At 48.4% G+C, this 21,361-nt stretch overlaps 1 protein-coding gene and 1 long non-coding RNA gene across 3 annotated transcripts in view; one reads left to right on the top strand and one right to left on the bottom strand.

The window, feature by feature from the left end:
- Positions 1-17,381, bottom strand: part of LOC136156280 (uncharacterized) — a 27,037-nt gene extending 9,656 nt beyond the window's left edge. Inside the window, exons 1-2 of the long non-coding RNA XR_010660923.1 lie at positions 17,270-17,381; positions 16,938-17,024 (exon numbers count right to left, since the gene is read on the bottom strand). This is a non-coding gene — a long non-coding RNA (uncharacterized lncRNA). The remainder of the gene's footprint in view (positions 1-16,937; positions 17,025-17,269) is intronic.
- On the top strand, positions 17,345-21,361 carry RPS14 (ribosomal protein S14). Of its 2 annotated transcripts, none has more exons than XM_065935999.1 (5): positions 17,345-17,466; positions 18,281-18,431; positions 18,922-19,083; positions 20,247-20,323; positions 21,238-21,361. In XM_065935999.1, exons 2-5 carry the CDS (start codon positions 18,283-18,285, stop codon positions 21,303-21,305), a joined length of 456 nt encoding a protein of 151 aa, XP_065792071.1. In that variant the 5' UTR covers positions 17,345-17,466; positions 18,281-18,282; the 3' UTR covers positions 21,306-21,361. The 2 variants fall into 2 exon arrangements, with proteins under 2 accessions (XP_065792071.1, XP_065792060.1); XM_065935988.1 differs by lacking the exon at positions 17,345-17,466 and adding an exon at positions 17,499-17,669.

Genomic DNA, 21,361 nt, shown 5'->3' with positions numbered 1-21,361 from the left:
CATGTCACAACTACTGAGACTCTGAGAACTCTGGGGCCTGTGAGCCACAGTGAAAGACTCCACCTGCCGCAGTTAAGACCCGATGAAGCCAAATAAGTAAATAAAATTAAGAATTCCAACACAGGGACAGCAGGACATTCAGTGAGGCTCAGGGCCCACAGGAGTGCACAGGGGTCCACCCGTGGGCCCACCCGCTCCAGCGCACCTCGGCCTCGCTCTCTGGAACCCGCCTCACCTCATCCTCATCCTCCTTTCACATTCTCGCAAGGTCCACGATCTTCACCTCAGGCTTTTGCGAAGGCTGTTCTCCCTGCCCTGAACACTTATCTCAATGATTCTCTCGTGAGGTCCTTCTCATTGTTCAACTTTCAGCTGGAATGCCACCTCCTCAGGGGGGATGCCTCCCTCATACCCCAGCCTCACAGGGCCCCCCACGCTTAGCTCTCCATCATAGCTGCTATTTATCCCTTCCTAGCAGGCATCCATCTGCGCCCTCAAGTGTAATTTGTCAGCTTACTGTTTACTACCCAGCCCGCCCGGGAGATCCCCAGGGCAGCGCCGTGTTGTCCTGTCCAGCATGGAGTTTTAAGGGCCCAGTCCAGTGCTTGGGCCATAGCAGACATTCAACAACTATTTGGAAAACCGTGAGTGAATAAGTGAATGGACACAGACACCCTTCCACCCCATCTCCCCGCTACATTGCCTCTCACTCTGCCTCTGCACCCCAGAGAAGCACAGGGGTGCTCCCTGAATGCCCTGGTGCTCCGGATATTCCAACACAGAGAGCGGAGAGACAGAGAGGGGCAGGCGGATCCTGAGGCCTTGAGATGGAAACAGACAGAAGAGGCAAGGCCCGGAGAGAGGGAGGAGAGGGAAGAGGAGGAAAAGTGGAAAGAGAAAGGAATTGGAGCCAGAGGAAGGAGAGAGGAGGCACACAAAGAGGGGAGAACGAGTTGGTTGGGCTTGCTGATAATCCCGTTTCTCCTCTTTATTTGCGAAACTAATAATTACTATTAATACCTGGCCCCTCCCTGGCCCTTTCATCCAGGCTGGTGGGGAAATTTCAAAGATGGAAGTCCGGGGAAAGGGGGATGGTGCTCTCAGAGGCAGGTCCCAGGGCTGCACAAGCACTAATTAGACTTGGCAGCCCCTTCCAGGTGGGAGCACTCCCTGGGCCTGGCCCACCTCCCTTCCTCCGCGCTGGAGGCTCACTAACTGCAGCAGGGGGTGGGGCGGTCAGCAGAGACAGTCGTGGGGGAGGTGCCAGAAAGAGGAACCTCACACCAGGTGGCACTGAAACCCAGGAGCCCGGCCCCCAGCTGAAATTACAGCCCCATCCCAGAGACCACCCTCCCCCGAGCCCGGACCAGGGTCTGTGTCCCCGGGGCCATCTGCCAGATGGTGGTGGGGGAAGCGCTACTGAGAAGGAAGGTCTCACCAGACAAAGAGGCAGAGTCAGCAAGTCCGGCTCCTCCACGCTGCCCCAGGGCCACCTGAGTCCTGGTCTTTCACATCCTCAGGGGCCATTTCGTTGCACGGCCCTCAGAGAGGCCACCCCTCTCCACCAGTCATCAACACATCCAGCAGGCTCCCCGTCACACCTGCAGCCATGGGGCTCTCCTCACAGTCTCCCATTATTGAGCTGCCTGGACTTTGGGCTGAGTGAGCTCATCCAGTCCCTTGACATTAAGTTCAATCTAGGGACTTCCCAGTGTTTAAGATTCCATGCTCCCAAAGCAGGGGCTGCTGCTGCTAAGTCGTTTCAGTCGTGTCTGACTCTGCGAGACCCCATAGACAGCAGCCCACCAGGCTCCGCCATTCCTGGGATTCTCCAGGCAAGAACACTGGAGCGGGTTGCCATTTCCTTCTCCAGTGCATGAAAGTGAAAAGTGAAAACGAAGTCGCTCAGTCATGTCCGACTCTTAGTGACCCCATGGACTGCAGCCTACCATGCGCCTCCATCCATGGGATTTTCCAGGCAAGAGTACTGGAGTGGGGTGCCATTGCCACCCAGGTTCAATTCCTGGTCAGGGAACTAGATTCCCACACGCTGCAACTAAGAGTTTGTACCCTGCAACAAAGATAGATATCCCAAGCACCGCAACTAAGACTTGGTGCAGCCAAATAAATAAATAAATATTTAAAAAATAATAAGTAGTTAGTACAACCTACAGACTCCTGACTGATTCACTGAGTCAGACCCTGATGCTGGGAAAGACTGAAGGCAGGAGGGAGGAGAAGGGGGTGACAGGATGAGATGGTTGGATGGCATCACTGACTCAAGGGACATGACTTTGTGCAAACTCCTGGAGATAGTAAAGGACAGGGAAGCCTGGCGTTCTGCAGTCCATGGGATCACAAAGAGTCGGACGCTATTTAGCAACTGAACAATGAACAACAGAGGCTCGGGAAATTATTTCAGTGGCCTCGACCTTTCCAACAAGCCCCAGCTGCCTACCCCTTCTTTCTACCAGGATTTGACATGGGTGGCTTCAAAAACAACAGAGCCTGACCTTGTTTCCCATCCTCCACCCAGCTCACGCCGTCCGCAGGCTTTCCCCCCTTGGGAAATGGCCCCAATGTCCACCTGTTGCTCATGCTTGGAACCTGGAATCACCCTCACCCCTGCATGCAATCCATCTGAAAACCCTGCTGATTCTACTTCCAAACTACCTCTGAAACCTAGGCACTGTCCCCCACCTTCGCAGCTGCCAGCGTGCTCCGAGCCACCATCGTCTCTCACCTGTGTGGTCATCTTCACCTGAATCCCTAAACAAAACCAGAGTGGACTTTGAAACGCAAATCACAAGGGTCAAGCCCTGCTTAAAGCTCCTCTCCTTCTTAGGGTATGTAGATGATAATACACACCCCTCACCAGGGTCCGTCAGACACCCTCTACCCCCACCCTCCAGCTCCGCCCCAGGGATGACCTCGCCTCCCTCCCCTCTCCCCGCCAGCCCCCCATCTCCGTGCAGTCCCTCAGCACTTGCCTGCCTTGGCAGCTTTTGCAGGAGCCGTTGCCTCTGCCTGAACACTGTGTATCCTGCCCACCTCCCGGCTGCACTTCTCACCCTGAGTCCTGTCGCTGCCTTTCTAAGACTGAGCCCCCTTACCACCCCCCCCACCAACCTTCTTGGGTCTGCTTGTCAGCTGGCTAACTTGGATGATGTCTGGCTGTCTCCCTGACAGCCTTCATGTCTGTTACCAGTGGCTTTATCGCTCACCAATGCCTAGCACGATGCCTGGAACATAGCAGTAGGTGCTCAACAAATATGCTAAATGGGTAAATGCCCAGGATCCATATCCTGGTACCACCAACCCATTGGGCTCTGTTTCATTCACAGTGACACAGAGCAAGTCCTTCACGAGTGGGTCCTGCCATGTGACCCGGATCTGTTCTAGAGCGCCTGGTGGCAATCTCTATTTACTCCACTTTGAACCAGCTGAGTGACCTTGGGCACAGCCCCAACCTTCTGCTGTCTCAGCGTCCCACTTTGGAAAACTAATAGTCTGAGCTCCTGGGGTGTGACGAGGCCCTAAGGGAGAATGTACACCAAAGCCGAATCACAGCCATGTCCCAAGTAGATGTCCTGACAAAAGTGAAGATTTACACACACGCTGACTTACATTTACACTCAACCAACCTCGGGGCTTGGAAATTACAAAGTTTACCGTTGTGCCCGTGCTCACGCCAGTGTACCAGCCCCAGCCAAAGCCTGTCTGTCCCCCAGAGGCCTGGTGATCAGGCGCCATCTAGTGGACACCCAGGGGAGAAACAGCATTCCAGCCCTCTGCCGTCCTCAGGGTGGGTGGGGCAGCTCCCTGGGACCCCACCCTAACCATCCTCACCCAGCAGAAATAGCTAGGTCTAGGAGTGAAGGCGGCTCAGAGGTTAAAGCCTCTGCCCGCAATGTGGGAGACCTGGGTTCGATCCCTGGGTCAGGAAGATCCCCTGGAGAAAGAACCCACTCCAGTATTCTTGCCTGGAGAATCTCATGGACGGAGAAGCCTGGTGGGCTACAGCCCACAGGGTCACAAAGAGTCGGACACCAAGTGACTTCACTTTCACTTTCATTTTTCTAGAAGTGGAGGTGGAGAAGGAAATAGCAACCCACTACAGTATTCTTGCCTAGAGAATCCTGTGGACAGAGGAGCCTGGTGAGCTGCTGCTCATAGGGTCGCACAGAGTCAGACACGACTGAAGAGACTTAGCAGCAGCAGCAGCGGAGGAGGAGCTGCTCATCGCCCATCAAGGCCCTCAGCCTCTCCCCAACAGCACAGAGGCCTAACGCTGAACCCCTGAGGGCCCACATCTCCAGACTTCAAGCTTCCCACAGCCTGGAGCTCTCCCCACCCTCTTCTCTGTCTTGGCTGACCCTTGCTCCTACTCTGCACCCCCACTCTAGGCACCTGCCTAGAGGCCCCTGACCAAGCCAGAGCTGCCCTCTGGGGACCCATAGGCCCCCTCACCGCCTGTTGCTAAACCTGATCCACACACTGTTGTTTCTGGCCCGTATTCATCCTTTGTTGTTACTGTTCAGTGGCTCAGTCATGTCCGACTCTTTGTGACCCCATGGACTGCAGCACGCCAGGCTTCCCTGTCCATCACCAACTCCTGGAGCTTACTCAAACTTATGTCCACTGAGTTAGTGATGCCATCCAACCATCTTGTCCTCTATCATCCCCTTCTCTTCCTGCCTTCAATCTTTCCCAGCATCATGGTCTTTTCAAATGAGTCAGTTCTTTGCATCAGGTGGTCAAAGTATCGGAGCTTCAGCTTCAGCATCAGTCCTTCCAATGAATATTCAGGATTGATTTCCTTTAGGACTGACTGGTTTGATCTCCTTGCTGTCCAAAGGACTCTCAAGAGTCTTTGCCAACACGATAGCTCAAAAGCATCAGTCCTTCAGTGCTCAGCCTTCTTTATGGTCCAACTCTCACATCCATATTCCTCCTTAGACAAAGGCTTTTTTTTAGCTTTTTGTTTTGTACAGTTTTTTTTCTGCTCTGCGGTAATCTTAATTCTCTGACTAGGGATCAAACCCGTGCCCCCTGCAGTGGAATCACAGAGTCCTAACCAATGGACCACCTGGGAAGTCCTAGACAAAGACAATGACAGCAGACCCTGTAACTCTCCCCTCTGTTTGGTAAGTATTGAGAGAGTTCAGACTGCCGGTGAGTACTGTAAAAATCCAAAGCAGGTGGGTCACAACCGATGGATGATGGAAACTGAGGGTTTCCAGGAAGGATTCAGGCTGGGCCCCATCTTCGAGCCCCAGTTCCCACTGAGCTGCAGTTACTCTCTGACGTCTGGCGATGTTTCTCTGGTGAGCTAACTCTCCCTCTCTGGGCCATAGCTTCCTCTCTCCACTCTCCCCCTTGCTCCCTCCTGCAGAACTTCCCTGTAAAGAATGAAGCCCATGGGCAAATTAAAATATGCTCTATTGCTCAGAAAGGGAAGCATGGGGGACTTCCAGGTTGTGCTTCAGGGTGCAGGAATGGGTTTGGATTTCTCAAGGTCAACTCCCTGTTCTTCCTACATCCACTCAACAAATACCTTTAAAAAAATAAAAAGCCTGGATCCAAGATTAAAAGTATTGGGGCTCTGGAGTCAGACTGTCTGGGCTCCAATCCCAGCATTACTGTTGATGGCTGTTGGCTGCTAACTCATTTTCTTAGCTGTAAAATGAGGGGATAAAAATTTCTACTTCATAGAGTTGAGAGGATTCGATGAGAATATACATGCAAGTCACTGAGCATGGGGTCTGACTGTAGTATGTGTTTGATGGAAGGGCTTGGTGCTACCGTTATTCATGGAACAACTGCAGCGCTGGGTCGCTGATCTCACACGACCTCTCTCCTCCCCCCGGCACCCAGGGCCTCCCTCGGCCCCAGCACTCTGGTCCCCATGGGCCCTAGGAAGCCCCTGCCCAGCCCTCGTCGACAGAACACCTGCAGCGGAACCTCCTCTATCTGGTCCTTTCTCTGAAAGCTCTCGTCTTGCCCCAGGATGCCTGGTCTCCTCTGAGGACGCCGTGTTCCCCTGCAGGCCTCCGAGTGGCTTTCTCTTCCACAGCCTGGGGACAGGAGAGAAAAGGGAAGAGGGGAGGGAGAAACCACAGGCTGTTCTCCCTGCTCTTCAGGCTGTTCTCTGTCGCTCCTCCCTAAAGGATGCCTGTCTCGTTTGAATCCTGTCTCGCATTGCAGCACCCAGCCTCTGGACAACAGCCTCCCATCCCTGAGAGCTGCGGTATCACTCTCAACCAGTATGTTCCTGTTGTAGCTTCTGGTTATTCCAATATTCACAGGGACACTGCTGTCGTCACCCTGGCCTCTGGTCCCTTGACCTGTCCCTAAGGATTTGTCCCCCCACCCCAATGTCAACCACTCACCGCCAAGGTATGAAACTCTGCCCCAAACCATTATCTCAATCTCAAGCCCCCCACAGCCCCATCCTTGACCTCCATCTCAAAGTATCAGCTGGTACCTGGACTTCAGCCCTCCCTTGCCCCAGTGGGCTCTCGAATCCATCGTTCCCACCGTCTTTCTGCTGTCCCTCACCCCTGATGCTCTCTCTACCCCAGTTACCCCATCTTTAGCACCTGCTCAGTGGCAATCACGGTTCTTATACATTCACCTTCTAATCCCCTGTTCCTCTCTCAAGTTGTCTTCTCTTGGCAAAACTGCAACCCCAGTTAAATCCAACCCTCTGCTGACCCTATGCCTACATTCATGCAGCTGAACATGGCTGAGAAAACGTCGAGCAGACCCTTAGCACTGCCGGGAATCACCCTCTCTTCCCCTTAGCTCTTGGTGAAGTTTCAAACCTTCTCTCACCTCCGAACTTCAATATTCACCCACCCCCAGCCTCACAGCTGTTCTCGCCCCACTTCCCTGACTAGAAGGTTCTCAGGCTCCACTCCCACGTGCTCACCCTCCAGCCCCTCCCCTCTCCCCATTTGCACAGATCTGCTATCCACGCTCCTCTCTAAAGCTGCTACCTCCATCTGTACACGAGAGTCGGTCACCTCTTCCTACTCAAGGACACAGCTCCATCAGCTCCTTCCACTCTCTACTAGACCATTCCCACTGGCACACAAATATCTGTTACTGATATTTTTCTGTTTTATTAAAGTAGGAAGAAGAAAAAGAACCTCTTGATCCTGCTTGTTCATTCTGCCCTTCAGCACACCTTCGCAGTAAAACTTAAGCACCGTCTGTACCTCCATCTCTTTCTTTCTTCAACTGACTCCATTCAAGCTTTTGCACTCCCCTCCCCTGCCCCTGCCACATACACCCTGACCTCTTGCCAAGGTCCCCAGTGGCCTCCGAGCTGCTGCATCAGTGGTCATTCTTGCTCCACGTCTCCCTCGACCTCTCTTCACAGGGACACAGCCACCTGCCCCCTCCTCCTGGCCTCCCTTTCCTCTCCCGGCTTCCTGGGCATCCCCTGGCTTGGTTTTCCTCCCTTCTCACTGCTTTCTGCAGCTTTTTTCCTTGGGTATCTCTTTCCCTCAGCCCCATGCTTTGAAGCTCAGTCCCTGGATCTCTTCTCTATCTACACTCAGCTCCTGAGTGGTCAAAAATGGTCTCATAATTTAAAATATCATCAAGATGCATAAGACTCCCAAATGTACACCTCCAGCTGAAAGTCTTGCCCCAATTCCAGACTCATCTACCCCCAAAACTTTCTTGACATCTCCACTTAAGATATATAACAAACATTTCAAACTCAGGCCTAAGACTTAACACCTAATCTTCCTCCCAAAATTTACTCCACCCTAAGCCTCCCCAGGACTTCCCAGGTGGCACAGTGGTAAAGAATCCACCTTGTCAACGCAGGAGATGCAAGAGATGTGGATTTGATCCCTGGGTCAGGAAGATCCGCTGGAGAAGGAAATAGCAACCTGCCCCGGTATTCTTGCCTAAAAACCCCATGGACGGAGGAGTCTGGTGGGCTACACTCTACGGGGTCGCAAAGAGTTGGACACAACTAAGCCACAGAGCATGTGTGCATGCAGCCTCCCTACCCCAGCTGATGGTGACTCTGTCCTTCCAGCTCCTCCAGCCTTAAATGCTGGAGGCAGCTCTGCCAGCCCTTTCTCTCACGGCCCGGGTTTCATCTACCAGGGAATCCTGTTGGATCTCCTTCCAAAATATAACCAAATTTTGAGCACTTCCTTCTACCTTAACTAATGCCACCTTGGTCTCACCAACCAGTCATCTTTCACCTCTTAACCGTGACCCCCTGCTTCCACCGTAGTCCCTCACGCCACCCCCACTAAGAAACTAGCCTCCACAGAGCATCTGTGCTATCCTATTAAAACATGAGTCACATTCCATCACTTCTCTGCCCAAAACCCTCCAAAGCTTTTACTCAGAGCAAAAGCCAAAATCCTTACGATGACCTAAAGGCCTATATAATCTGCCCCTGCCACACATTCTCTTTTCTTTTTCTAAATTTTTTTTTTTTTGGCTGTGCTGGGTCTTCGTAGCTGTGCAAGGGCTTTCTCTAGTTGTGGTGAGTGGGGGGTTACTCTTCGTTGAGGTGTTGGGGCTTCTCATTTCAGTGACTTCTCTTGTTGCAAAAGCACGGGTTCTAGGCGTGAGGGCCTCAGTAGCAGCGTGCGGACGTAGCGGTTGTGGCGCAAGGGCTTTGTCACCCCGTGGCGTGTGAAATCTTCCCGGACCAGGGGACCCATGTCCCCCGCATCGGCAGGCGATTCTTACCCACCGGACCACCTGGGATGCCCCGCCACCTTTGTGGCTCATCTTTACATTGTTACATCTCCACATCCACTCACTCACTCTAAATCCCGCCACACTGGCCTCCTTGCTCCTCCTTGAATATGTCAGTGGCGCTTCCAGCTCTGGGCCTTTGTACACGCTGTTTCCCTCTGCCAGTAACGATCTTCCCTTAGTTTACTGATGGGAAAGGGAAGGCTTGCCCCCGTCCTCCTTCATGCCTCTGCTCAAATCTCTCAAAGAGGCTACTCTGCCCTCTCTCTCTCTTACTTTTTTTTTTAATATTTTTTAAATTAATTTACTTATTCGGCTGTGCCAGGTCTTAGTCACAGCATGTGGGATCTAGTTCCCTGACCAGGGGTTGAACCCAGGCCCCCTGCGTTGGGAGCATGGAGTACTTAGCCACTAGGCCACCTGGGAAGTCAGTGCCTCGCTATTTAATTCTGCACCTGCCCCACCCCCTTTCCTCAGACACCTCGACACGCTTTACCTTGCTGGACTTCTCTTCTCATGGTACTGGTTATCTTCTAACATAACAGAAAATTAACTGAGATACTGCACCCACCTTTCCTGCCAGAAGGTGAACTCCAGGATGGTATGGATCCTTATCTATAGATACTGATGCATCCCAAGTATCTAGAACAGGACCAGATACATACTAGGTGATCAGTAAGTATTTACTGAATGCATGAATCACCTATGGGAGGTGCGGGCAGACATATTCCCTGTGCTCGCAGCATTGACAGCACGTGGGGTGGGGTGGGATGGGGAAAACAGACAAGGCAGAAGGGAGGTAAGAGCCCGCAGACAGTGACTCCGGCCATTCCTCCAGCCTTGACCTCCCATCCCTCCACCCTCACACACAACAGCCCAGCTGTTTTTAATGCCTTCAACTCTCCAAATGCCTTCCCACCCCAGGACCTTTTCGTATACTGTGGTCCACGCTCAGGCCATTCTTCCCGACTTCGTTTAGGTAATTCCTACACTGTTCTCAAGTCTTACCTTACAGCCATTATTACTGTGTCTCAGAGCTTGGTACTCAGTCCCCTATAAAAATACAAGTCTCAGTATACATTTCTTTTTTAAAAGAATACTGTTGTTATCCCACTCCACAGATGAGAAAGCTGAAGCCCAGAGAGGTTACAGTTTTTGCCCAAGGACCCACAACCAATAACTCTTTGTTGAAGTAATAAACATATTGATTAGAAAATGACAGTGGAATCTGAAAACAGTGACTTTGAAGGCTTCTGGCACTCTCCTATGGAAAAATTTGTCCTGAGGTGACTGTGGGCTGCCTCCAGGCACAAGATCAAGCCATGCTCCTTTCACCACGCCTTCCCTCACTGAGGTTTAGAGATCTGTTTGTTCAGTACAACTCTTATTTATTTATTTGGCTGCCTCGTGTCTTAGTTGCAGCATGCGGGATCTTTCGTTGCAGGACATGAACTTTCTAGTTGTGGCACAAAAGCTCAGTAGTCGTGTTGCACGAGTTTAGTTGATCCCAGGCATATGGGATCTTAGTTGCCTGACCAGTGATCAAATCCATGTCCCCTGCATTGTGAGGCAAATTCTTAGCCACTGGAGCACCAGGGATATCCTTAATACAACTCTTATCCAAAGCAGAAAATTACTCCATAATGCTCGTCTCTACTAACATACCTCCTCCACTGGGGAACTCAATACTACAAAACAAAAAAGTTCTTTCTTTCGAAAGATATAAACAGACAATTCACAAAAGAGATACAAATGTGCAAAACAATCCATAAAGACGTGTCTGACCTTATTAATTACAGAAGAAATACAATACAGTAAGGAAGTAGATTTACATTCTCAGTTTAACAGAAGTGAAAATTGATATCAACTTTCTGGAGGGCAGTTTAGCTACAAATATCAAAACTTGCTGGCATTTACCCCGAAGAAAGAGTATCACAAGTGTGTTTGTGACACTTCTGTTTATATTTCAAAATTCTGGAAATAAATGTCCTCCAATATAGAACTGGTTAGATAAACAGTGGGAAAGCTATAGAGAGGAACATCATATAGTAGTAAAAAAAAAAATAATAATAATACAATACAGGGATTCCTGAAAGGGAAAGTCACTCAGTTGTATCTGACTCTTTGTGACCCCATTGACTATATGGTCCATGGAATTCTCCAGGCCAGAATACTGGAGTGGGTAGCCTTTCCCTTCTCCAGGGGATCTTCCAAACCCAGGGATCGAACCTAGGTCTCCCTCATTGCAGGTGGATTCTTTACCAACCGAGTTTCAGGGAACCTCTACAGGGATTCCTGGTTGCTTGCAAAGAAGAGGATTGGGTTTCTGAGGACAGCAGTGAGAGGAGTAGGGTTTTGTTTTGTTTTGTTTTAAGCAAAGGGAGAAGAGTTTAATATTCAGATTAGGTATAAAGCTGTAGCAGCGTGAATGCAGGGAAACCACAGGCCCCTGGGATGTTAACAGCGGGTAATGTCACCTCCCTAGAATGGAGGGAGTATTTCTAGACCTGAAGACAGAGAAGGAGCATCCCACAGAAGCCCAACTCATGAGACTCAGCCAGCGTGCAAACAGAGACCAGGGAAATAAGTCTGCCCTCTGCGTCTCCCTTCCAGTCTCTTCTGAATTCTAAGCAGAACCAGAGGGCAGGGACATAGTCTGAGGTTTTCAGGACAGGTTAGGCCCCGGGGCCCTAGGACAGGGTGGAGAGGGCGGTGCCAGGGGAAGAGTGCTGGTATGTTTAATTTTTTAATTTGTGTGAATGCACTTAATATTCAAAATAATAAATGAAATATTAAATATTTGTGAAAAAATGTTGTAGATCTCTATTAGTTGTTATGGGAGAATGTCCACAATGTTGAGTGAGAAAAAAAAGTCACCACATGGCATACAGAACACAATTTCATTTACATAAGACTGTATATTATAGGTACAGATACAAGTAAACAAAATTATTTCTGGAATGATGCTCCAATTTGATAATAGTGGTATCTCGAGAAGAAAGAATTTAGAGATGATTTTTACTTTTTGCTATATACTTTTCTGTAGTGTCAGGATTGTTTATAATGAGCATGCTTTTTTAATACCATCAGGGGAAAATGTTGTAAAGTTATTTTCTTTTAAAAAAGAAGTGCCTCCATACACACTGCTGCTGCTAAGTCGCATCAGTCGTGTCGGACTCCGTGCGACCCCACAGACGGCAGCCCACCAGGCTCCCCGTCCCAGGGATTCTCTAGGCAAGAACACTGGAGCGGGTTGCCATTTCCTTCTCCAATGCATGAAATGAAAAGTGAAAGTGAAGTCGCTCAGTCGTGGTCCGACTCTTGGCGACCCCATGGACTGCAGCCTACCAGGTTGTTCAGTCCATGGGATTTTCCAGGCAAGAGTACTGGAGTGGGGTGCCATTGCCTTCTCTGTCCATACACACGACTATATATAAAATAGATAACTAATAAGGACCTACTGTCTGGCACAGCGGAGTCTACTCAATACTCTGCAATGACCTATATGGGAAAAGGATCTAAAAAAGAGTGGATACATGTATTTGTGTAACAGATTCAGTCTGCTGTACGCCTGAAACTAACACAGTACTGTAAACCAATTATACCCCAATCAAAAAAATGTGCCTCTTCTGTGCGCTTTGGATTGGCAAAAAAATTTGTTCAGGTTTTTCCACAACATCTTACAAGAAAACCCAAACTAAAGTTTTGGCCAACCCGCGTACGGAGATAGTGTTTGGAAAGAACACACACCAAGTTGTTAACAGGGGCGGGTTAGACTGCTGTTCCTTTTTTCTTTTTGTTCTCCACTCTGCATATTTCTATTCTATGGGTTTTTTTTAACTACTTACTTGTCATAAAGGGGAAAGAGGGCATTAGATTTTTAAAAAGAAGTTCTTCCCTGGGCTTTCCTCCAGTGGCTGAGAGTACAGCTGCCAGTACAGGGGATGCGGGTTTGACCCCTGGTGCAGGAAGATTCCCCGCGCAGCAGAGCCCCTCAGCGGGCACCCCGCAACCACTGCAGGCCGGGCACCCGAGAGCCCGGCTCCTCGGGAAGAGAAGCCACCGCGACGAGAAGCCCGCACGCCAAACCGCAGAGTAGCCCCCGCTCACCGCAACTAGAGAGAGCCCGGGTGCTGCAACGAAAACCCAGCACAGTCAAAAACAAGCAAATAAGTTTTAAAATCAAGCCCAAGTTGTGCAATGGCATCAATTACAGTACACAAAGAGCTACACGCTGTTACATAATCGCTCATTTTGTTACAAACTTGTATATATATCTCTCACTGTGTAGGTTCTATATGTATATGTATGTATTGATACATTAATATACACACACCTCCGCATACACACACACAGAGCACAACACATGGCCTACTTTCTGTCCCTTCTTCACATCTCCCTCTATACATTCCAATCCTTCAAGGTCCTTCAATGTTGTTATTAGAGGGATATATGGAAGTAGTTATTAAACACAGACTTTGAAGTCAGAATTCCAAATTGCCCACAGATGTGTAATTTCAGTTAAAATCGCTTTCTTTAAATTTAAGGCAGGACACTATAAGCTCTTAGAGGAAAATAGAGGCAGAACACTGGCATAAGTCACAGCAATACTTTTTGGATCTGTCTCCTATAATAATGAAAATAAAACAAAAATTTTAAAATGGCACCTCCTTAAATTCAAAGTCTTCTGCACAGCAAAGGAAACCATTCACAAAAGGAAAAGACAGCTGACACAATGGGAGAAAACACTTGCAAATGAAGTAACCAACAAGGAACCATGACAAAAAACACATAACCCAATCAAAAAACAGGCAGAAGCTCTAAACTGACACTTCCCCAAAGAAGATGTATAGATGGCCAAAAAGCACATAAAAAGATGTTCAACATCGCTAATTACCAGAGAAATGCAAATCAAAATTATAATGATGTATCACTTCACACTGGTCAGAATGGCCATCATCAATAAGTCTACAAACAATAAATACTGGAGAGGGTGTGGAGAAAAGGGAACCGTCCTACACTGCTGGTGATAATGTAAATTGGTATAGCCACTATGGAGAACAGTATGGAGGTTCCTTAAAACACTAAAACCAGAGCTATCATATGACCCAGCAGTTCCACTCCTGTGCATATATCTGGAGACAGCTAGAATTCAAAAGGATGCACGCAGCTCAATGTTGACTGCAGCACTATTTACAATAGCCAAGACATGGAAGCCTCTTAAATATCCATTGACAGGGGAATGAATAAAGAAATGGTAGGGCTTCCCTCGTGGCTCAGTGGTAAAGAATCTGCCTGCCAATGCATGAGACACTGGTTCGATCCCTGATTCGGGAAGAGCCCACGTGCCACAGCTATTTCACCTGTGCTCCAGAGCCCAGGAGCCGCATCTACTGAAGCTCATGCGCCCTAGAGCCTATGCTCCACAGCAAGAGAAGCCACCACAAGGAGAAACCCGAGCACGGAAGGTAGAGAGCAGCCCCGGCTCAACACAACCAGAGAAAAGCCTGCACAGCCACAAAGACCCAGCACAGCCAAAAATACATAAATAAAAATTATTTTAAAATGGTAATCTTAAAAAAAGTGGTAAATACATACAGTGGAGTATTACTCAACCATGAAAAAGACTGAAATAATGCCATCTGCATGGATTGCGTGGGTGACCTGAAAATCATCATACTAACTGAACTGTGAACTTTCAGATGTTCAAGCAGGTTTTAGAAAAGGCAGAGGAACCAGAGGTCAAATTGCCAACATCTGCTGGATCACTGAAAAAGCAAGAGAGTTCCAGAAAAACATCTATTTCTGCTTTACTGACTATGCCAAAGCCTTTGACTGTGTGGGTCAAAACAAACTGTGGAAAATTCTTCAAGAGATGCGAATACTAGACCACCTGACCTGCCTCTTGAGAAACCTGTATTCAGGTCAGGAAGCAACAGTTAGAAATGGACATGGAACAACAGACTGCTTCCAAATAGGAAAAGGAGTACGTCAAGGCTGTATATTGTCACCCTGTTTATTTAACTTATATGCAGAGTACATCAAATGCTGGGCTGGAGGAAGCACAAGCTGGAATCAAGATTGCGGGGAGAAATATCAATAACCTCAGATACGCAAATGACAACATCTTATGGCAGAAAGTGAAGAAGAACTAAAGGGCCTCTTGATGAAAGTGAAAGAGGAGAGTGAAAAAGTTGGCTTAAAGCTCAACATTCAGAAAACTAAGATCATGGCAACCAGTCCTATCACTTCATGGCAAATAGATGGGGAAACAGTGGAAACAATGGCTGACTTTATTTTTCTGGCCTCCAAAATCACTGCAGATGATGACTGCAGCCATGAAATTAAAAGATGCTTACTACTTGGAAGGAAAGTCATGACCAACCTAGACAGCATATTAAAAAGCAGAGACGTTAGTTTGTCAACAAAGGTCTGTCTAGTCAAGGCTATGGTTTTTTCAGTAGTCATGTATGGATGTGAGAGTTGGACTATAAAGAACGCTGAGCAGCGAAGAATTGATGCTTTTGAACTGTGGTGTTGGAGAAGACTCTTGAGAGTCCCTTGAACTGCAAGGAGATTCAACCAGTCCATCCTAAAGGAGATCAGTCCTGAGTGTTGATTGGAAGGACTGATGTTGAAGCTGAAACTCCAATACTTTGGCCACCTGATGCAAAGAGCTGACTCATTTGAAAAGACTCTGATGCTAGGCAAGATTGAGAGCAGGAGGAGAAGGGGATGACAGAGGATGAGAAGGTTGGATGGCATCACCGACTCGATGGACATGGGTTTGGGTGGACTCTGGGAGTTGGTGATGGACAGGGAGGCCTGGCGTGCTGTGGTTTACGGGGTCGCAAAGAATCGGACATGACTGAGTGACCGAACTGAAGTAAATCAAAGACAAATATCACATGATATTATTCATATGTGGAATCTAATTTTTTAAGGTGCTATGACTCCTTTTATTTAAAAACATTTATTTATTTGGCTGTGTCAGGCCTTAGTAGCAGCATGCGGGCTCTTTACTGGGTCACGGGCCACATGTGGGATCTCAGTTCCCGCACAAGGGATGGAACTTGAATCCCCCGCATTGAAAGGCAGATTCTTAACCACTGAACCACCGGGGGAAGTCCCTAATTTAAAAAAAAAAAATGATACAAATGAACTTATTTACAAAACAGAAACAGACTTACTGATATCAAAAACAAACTTATAGGGACTTCCTGGTGGTGCAGTGGATAGGAGTCCACCTGCCAAAGCAGGGGATGGGGGTTCTATCCCTGATCCAGGAAGACTCCACATTCCTTGGGGCCACAAAGCCAGGGCACCACAACTCCGGAGCCCTGTGCTCCTCAAGAAGAGCAGTCACTGCAGTGAGAAGCCCACACTCTGCAAGGAACTGTGGCCCCCACTTTCGGAAACTAGAGAAAGCCCTCACAAAACAACAAAGACCCAGTGCAGCCAAAAATTAAGTAATAAATAAATAAAATTATTTTTTAGAAAAACAAACTTAAAAAAAAAAAAGAAAAGAAAAACAAACTTATGGTTACCAAAGGGAAAATGTTGTGATGGGGGGGTGGGGTGGGGGGAGGCAGTGGATGAAGGTACACACACTGTATATAGAGAAGGGCATGGCAACCCATTCAAGCATTCTTGAGGGGAAAATCCCATGGACGGAGAAGCCTGGTGAGCTTCGGATAGTGGGGTTGCAAAAGAGTTGGACATGACTGAACTGACAGAGCACGAAGGTACTACTATACATAAGATAAATAAAAAACAAACAACAAGGACCTACTGAATAGCAAAGGGAACTCTACTAAGTATTCTGATAACCTATGTGAGGAAAAGACTGGAAAAGAATGAATATACATATAATTGAATGCCTTTGCTGGACACCTGGAACTAACACAACACTGTAAGTAAACTATATCCCCTAAAAGCCAAAAATCTATACTCCAGTAAAATGTTTCTTAAAAATCTTTCTTTAAAAGAGAAGTCAAACAGTATCTATTTAATAGCATCTATCTGTTAATGCGGTGAGGATTAAATGAAGCAAGGCATATGAATATACGCTGGTATACAATGACAAATATTGAAAAATTTATTCTTATTTTGCCAAGTACTCAGTAGTTGGAAGAGCTTCCCTGGTGGCTCAAATGGTAAAGAATCTGCCTGCAATGCAGGAGACAGGGGATCGATACCTGGATCAGGAAGATCCCCTGGAGAAGGAAACGTCAGGCAACCCAACTCCAGCATTCCTGCCTGGAGGATTCCACGGACAGAGAAACCTGGAGGGGTACAGTCGAAGGGATTGCAGAATCAGTGACGACAGACAACTGTTGTTGTCATTTGCCTCCGCACCACCAGGGGAGCTACCCCCCTCAGGCTAAGCAGGCTCCGGGGTCAGGGTGGTGGAAGTTCGTCTAGCCGCGGTCACCGCCATCTTAGAACACAGGCCTTCCACACCCACCGGCTGTGGCTGCTTCCTGTAGTCTTAGAAGCAGACCGCTCGTCAAGATACCCAGGCCCTTACCTCCTTAGGCATTCCCTTCAGTAAGCTGTGTTCTCGAGGGCGTTTTAATCTCCTGGGAAACGCTAAAATCGGCGTCTTCCGGGAGCTGTCCTCGCTCCGTGACCTCAGACGTGCACTTCCGGGACAAGAGCGTGACCCGTCGCCCCGCCCTCTTCCACCCTCTCTTTCCGGTGGCGGAGTCTGGAGAAGCCGCGCAGGTAGGATCCCTGGGCAAGGAAAATCGGCTGGCATCCTGCGGCCCGGGAGCTCATCGGGGCCGGGGGCTTGGAGCTGAGGTCTTTCTGCGGAAGACAAACCTAGTGCCGGGCGCGAGGAGCACGGCGGGCTGACCCACACTCTGTTTCGCGCCCTGTCTCGGGAGGCGGCGGTCTTGGTTTAGGAAAAAGCCTGTTAAGTGTGGGTGAGTTCGGACCTAGTCTCGAAGGCGTAGGCCCGGCGCCACGACCACAACTACCTTAACCAGCAACACACCGTCGTTGGGAAGGATCGGGTAGTAAGTTGGTCTGATGTGAGCTCCCACTTTAACCGGTTTTTTTCCTGGGCAGTCTCAGGCCGGGCCTCTGATCTCTTTAAGTTTTCGAATCTGGAAAGTAGGAATAATCGTCTCATGAATCCCTTGGGGATGTAGTGAGGATTCAAGAAGGGAATGCAGAAGAAACGGCCTTTCCTTAGGTGCTTCCAAAATCCGAGTGACTGCTAAGTCGGGCACATTGCAGTTTCTGTGCAGGATTCTCAGAGCCAGAAATTGAGGGTAGGGATTGCACATCGGTGTTTGCTGAACACCTGTCACGTGCCTGTTTACCCTGAAGCCAGAGATGAGGAGCACTCAAGTCTTGCCAGGGTGGGTTGGGAGTCACCTGGGAACCCTGATTTCTGCTCCTGGCCGCCCGGAGCGGGAGAGCCGGAGCTCTTCAGTGTCCTGCTCACCTTTCTAAGGGAGGAAGTATTCCCAGAGTTGTAAACATTTGGGGTTTTTGTCGTTAACGTTGGAATTTTTTTCTTCTCGTTAAGAAATGGCACCTCGCAAGGGGAAGGAAAAGAAGGAAGAACAGGTCATCAGCCTCGGCCCTCAGGTGGCTGAAGGAGAAAATGTATTTGGTGTGTGCCACATCTTTGCATCCTTCAACGACACTTTTGTGCACGTCACCGATCTTTCTGGCAAGTGAGTTACCCCCGTGGAGAGGCACGGGACCCAGTTAGCAAGGGCTGGGGTTAGAAATGACCGGGGAGCTGAGTAGCACTTTAAGGGGATCTCTGGAAATAATTTTTATTAAAGATGTTCAGATAAGGATATGTGCTTGGTTGCTTAGTGCACAGATACTGTAATCTAGGTGCTGGAGTTCCAAGAGAAGGAGGTACATTTTTTGCCTTTACAGCCTGGGGCCTCTTATGTAAAATGAGGAGGAATTACTCCTACTACTGGATTAATAAAATTAAAGGTAAGAGTAAAGTGTTGATGCATTGTTAATCTGGGATCTGTGAACACCATCACTGCAGAGCCTAGGGAAGTCTTGTGGGATCAGGATGCTTGTTCAGATTGACCTTCATCCTCTGCCCTTCCTGGGCAGAAATGCTCTTTATCTTTAGGATGTGATATGCACTCTGAATCCTTGATGGGTAAGAAAGAAAGGATCCTGTGCTTTTGTTCCCAGGGAAACCATCTGCCGTGTAACTGGTGGGATGAAGGTGAAGGCTGACCGAGATGAGTCCTCTCCATATGCTGCCATGTTGGCTGCCCAGGATGTAGCCCAGAGATGCAAGGAGCTGGGCATCACTGCCCTCCACATCAAACTCCGGGCCACAGGAGGAAATAGGTAAGGCTGGGAGGATAGTGAGGTCACTGAGCTTGGGCAAGGCATCATAGGTACCTATGTAATTAGTGTGGGCATACCTCAGAGATGCTGTGGGTTTGGTTCCAGACCACTGCAATAAAAACAGTGTCTCAGTAAAAATGAGCAACAGTGTTTTCTCAGTGTGTATAAAAGTTACCTTTACATTATACTGTAGCCTATTGTGTGTGCAGTAGCATCCTGTCTTTTTAAAAAAATGCAACATACCTTAACTTAAAAATACTTCATTGCTTTTTAAAAAAAATGTAACCATCTGACAGTGAAGGGGCTTTTTTAAAAAAGCATGATTTGTGAAGCACAGTTAAATGAGGTGTGCCTGTAATTGGTTTCTGCATGCACCCCTGCCCCAACTTACTGTGTTAATTGAGTATACACAGCATGTGAAGTGCTATATTCTAAGTACTAGAAGAGAGTGATGGGGGAAAGCAGGTATTGTCTCCATCCTCTGTGGATCTTAGGCTGTACACAGCATGTGAAGTGCTATATTCTAAGTACTAGAAGAGAGTGATGGGGGAAAGCAGGTATTATCTCCATCCTCTGTGGATCTTAGGCTGGCAGGGTCAGGCTTTAAACAATTTAGAGCAGGGGAGCGTATGGTTCGTTTTTGCAGCAAATATTGGGAAGCAGAAATATGTCAGGGTTGGGCTGATAATAAAGTTTAAATGAAGACCTAATGTTGTGATGTTAGGAATTGGTCCAGTGAAGGAAGGACAGAGGAGAGTTTTACAGCCAAGGACAACTGGAAGGAAAAGGCCTTGGAGTAGAAGTGAGCTTGGCACATCTCTGGGCATGAAAACTTTTTAATAGTAATGATTTGAGGTTGAGGTTGGTTGGTTTGTTAAAGATGGCTGCTGTGTTGGGCAGAGACCAGATAGGAAGTTGTTAAGTGATCCATTGTTCTTGGGAGGGTGGGAAAGGGCAGATCACCAAAAAGACTTAGAATCACAGCATGTGATGAAAGGGGGTACTTCATGTTGATGTTTAAAAGAGGGCACTTCCTTAAACAGGCTGCAGGCAGAGCAGAATACAAACTATGGCCCATGGTGCGGTGGGGGGGGGGGGGGGGGGTATGCAACAGACAATGACTTGGCCAAAGGCTTTTCTTAATTTCCATATTTGTTTTTTAGGACCAAGACTCCTGGACCAGGGGCCCAGTCAGCACTCAGAGCCCTTGCCCGCTCAGGGATGAAGATTGGGCGGATTGGTGAGTACCCCTCTTTGGCTGATGCTTGGTTTTCTTTCAAGTGTGACCCCAGAAAACATGCGGTCTGTATAGTGGATACAGGCCCTGGTCTGCTAACGTTTGGCAGTTAGACTTGTTAATGGGTTGTGCAAGAGGTACTGAGTGACATAAACTCTCCACCTGAACACTCATGTCACCTTGACATGAATGTCCTGCGCTGGAACAGCACCATCTCGTTGCTGAATTTCTGTGCCTGACGGTGGCTGGTGGAACTAATGGGAGATGAATTGTCCTTTCTGGTGTTTTCAAGAGACTTGTATTCGATATTTTGGAGGGCTGACTACTGCATATTAGTAGAGCGGGCCAGTCATTGTGACAAAAATATATGGAGGGGGCGGTGGCTCCCATGGCTAAGAGTTACAGCAGTTCTCTATACTCTCAGAGCGTTTACACCCTCATGTCTGTGATCTGACCATTTATAGCTCTTGGGAAGGAGATGTTAGCCCTCCCCTGCTGCTTCTGTGGCAGCGTGCACTGATCCCTTGACCTGATGGTCCATCTCTCTCTCGAGATTTTTTCCAAAACATTTGCATTCGTCATTTACCTATTAAAAAAGAGCTATTCTTCAGTTTGAGAGGATTTTTCCACTAGAGTCAGTGGGCTAGGTATCAGAAACCTGGACTTGTCACCTGCCTCTGACATCCTATTCAAGTTGCCTACTCTGAGCCTCAGTTTCCCCTTCACGGATATTGAATTCAAACTACATGAGAAGTTTTGAGGAGGCAGCTCGTGGGGCAGCTCCACACCCATCAGCTACATACTGAGGACTGACTTGTGAAGCAATAGGATCCACTGCTGACCTGTTTGACCACTGGGCGGCCTGCGCCCCTTCCCATCCAGCTCCAGACAGTGATGTTTTCTCTTCCTCCCCACAGAGGATGTCACCCCCATTCCCTCCGACAGCACCCGCAGGAAGGGGGGTCGCCGTGGTCGCCGTCTGTGAACAAGACTCCTCAAATCATTGCTTTCTGTTAATAAATTGCTTTGATGTAAGCTGTT

This window comes from Muntiacus reevesi, chromosome 1, assembly GCF_963930625.1.
Source record: "Muntiacus reevesi chromosome 1, mMunRee1.1, whole genome shotgun sequence".
Taxonomy (NCBI): domain Eukaryota; kingdom Metazoa; phylum Chordata; class Mammalia; order Artiodactyla; family Cervidae; genus Muntiacus; species Muntiacus reevesi.
This window is presented reverse-complemented; position numbering and strand designations above follow the sequence as displayed.

Excerpts from the sequence above, each read along its gene's own strand:
- RPS14 (XM_065935999.1), top strand. The coding sequence starts at position 18,283 with ATGGCACCTCGCAAGGGGAAGGAAAAGAAGGAAGAACAGGTCATCAGC. Across the intron at positions 19,084-20,246 it reads CGGGCCACAGGAGGAAATAG|GACCAAGACTCCTGGACCAG; the intron begins GTAAGGCTGGGA and ends TTTGTTTTTTAG. Across the intron at positions 20,324-21,237 it reads GATGAAGATTGGGCGGATTG|AGGATGTCACCCCCATTCCC; the intron begins GTGAGTACCCCT and ends TCCTCCCCACAG.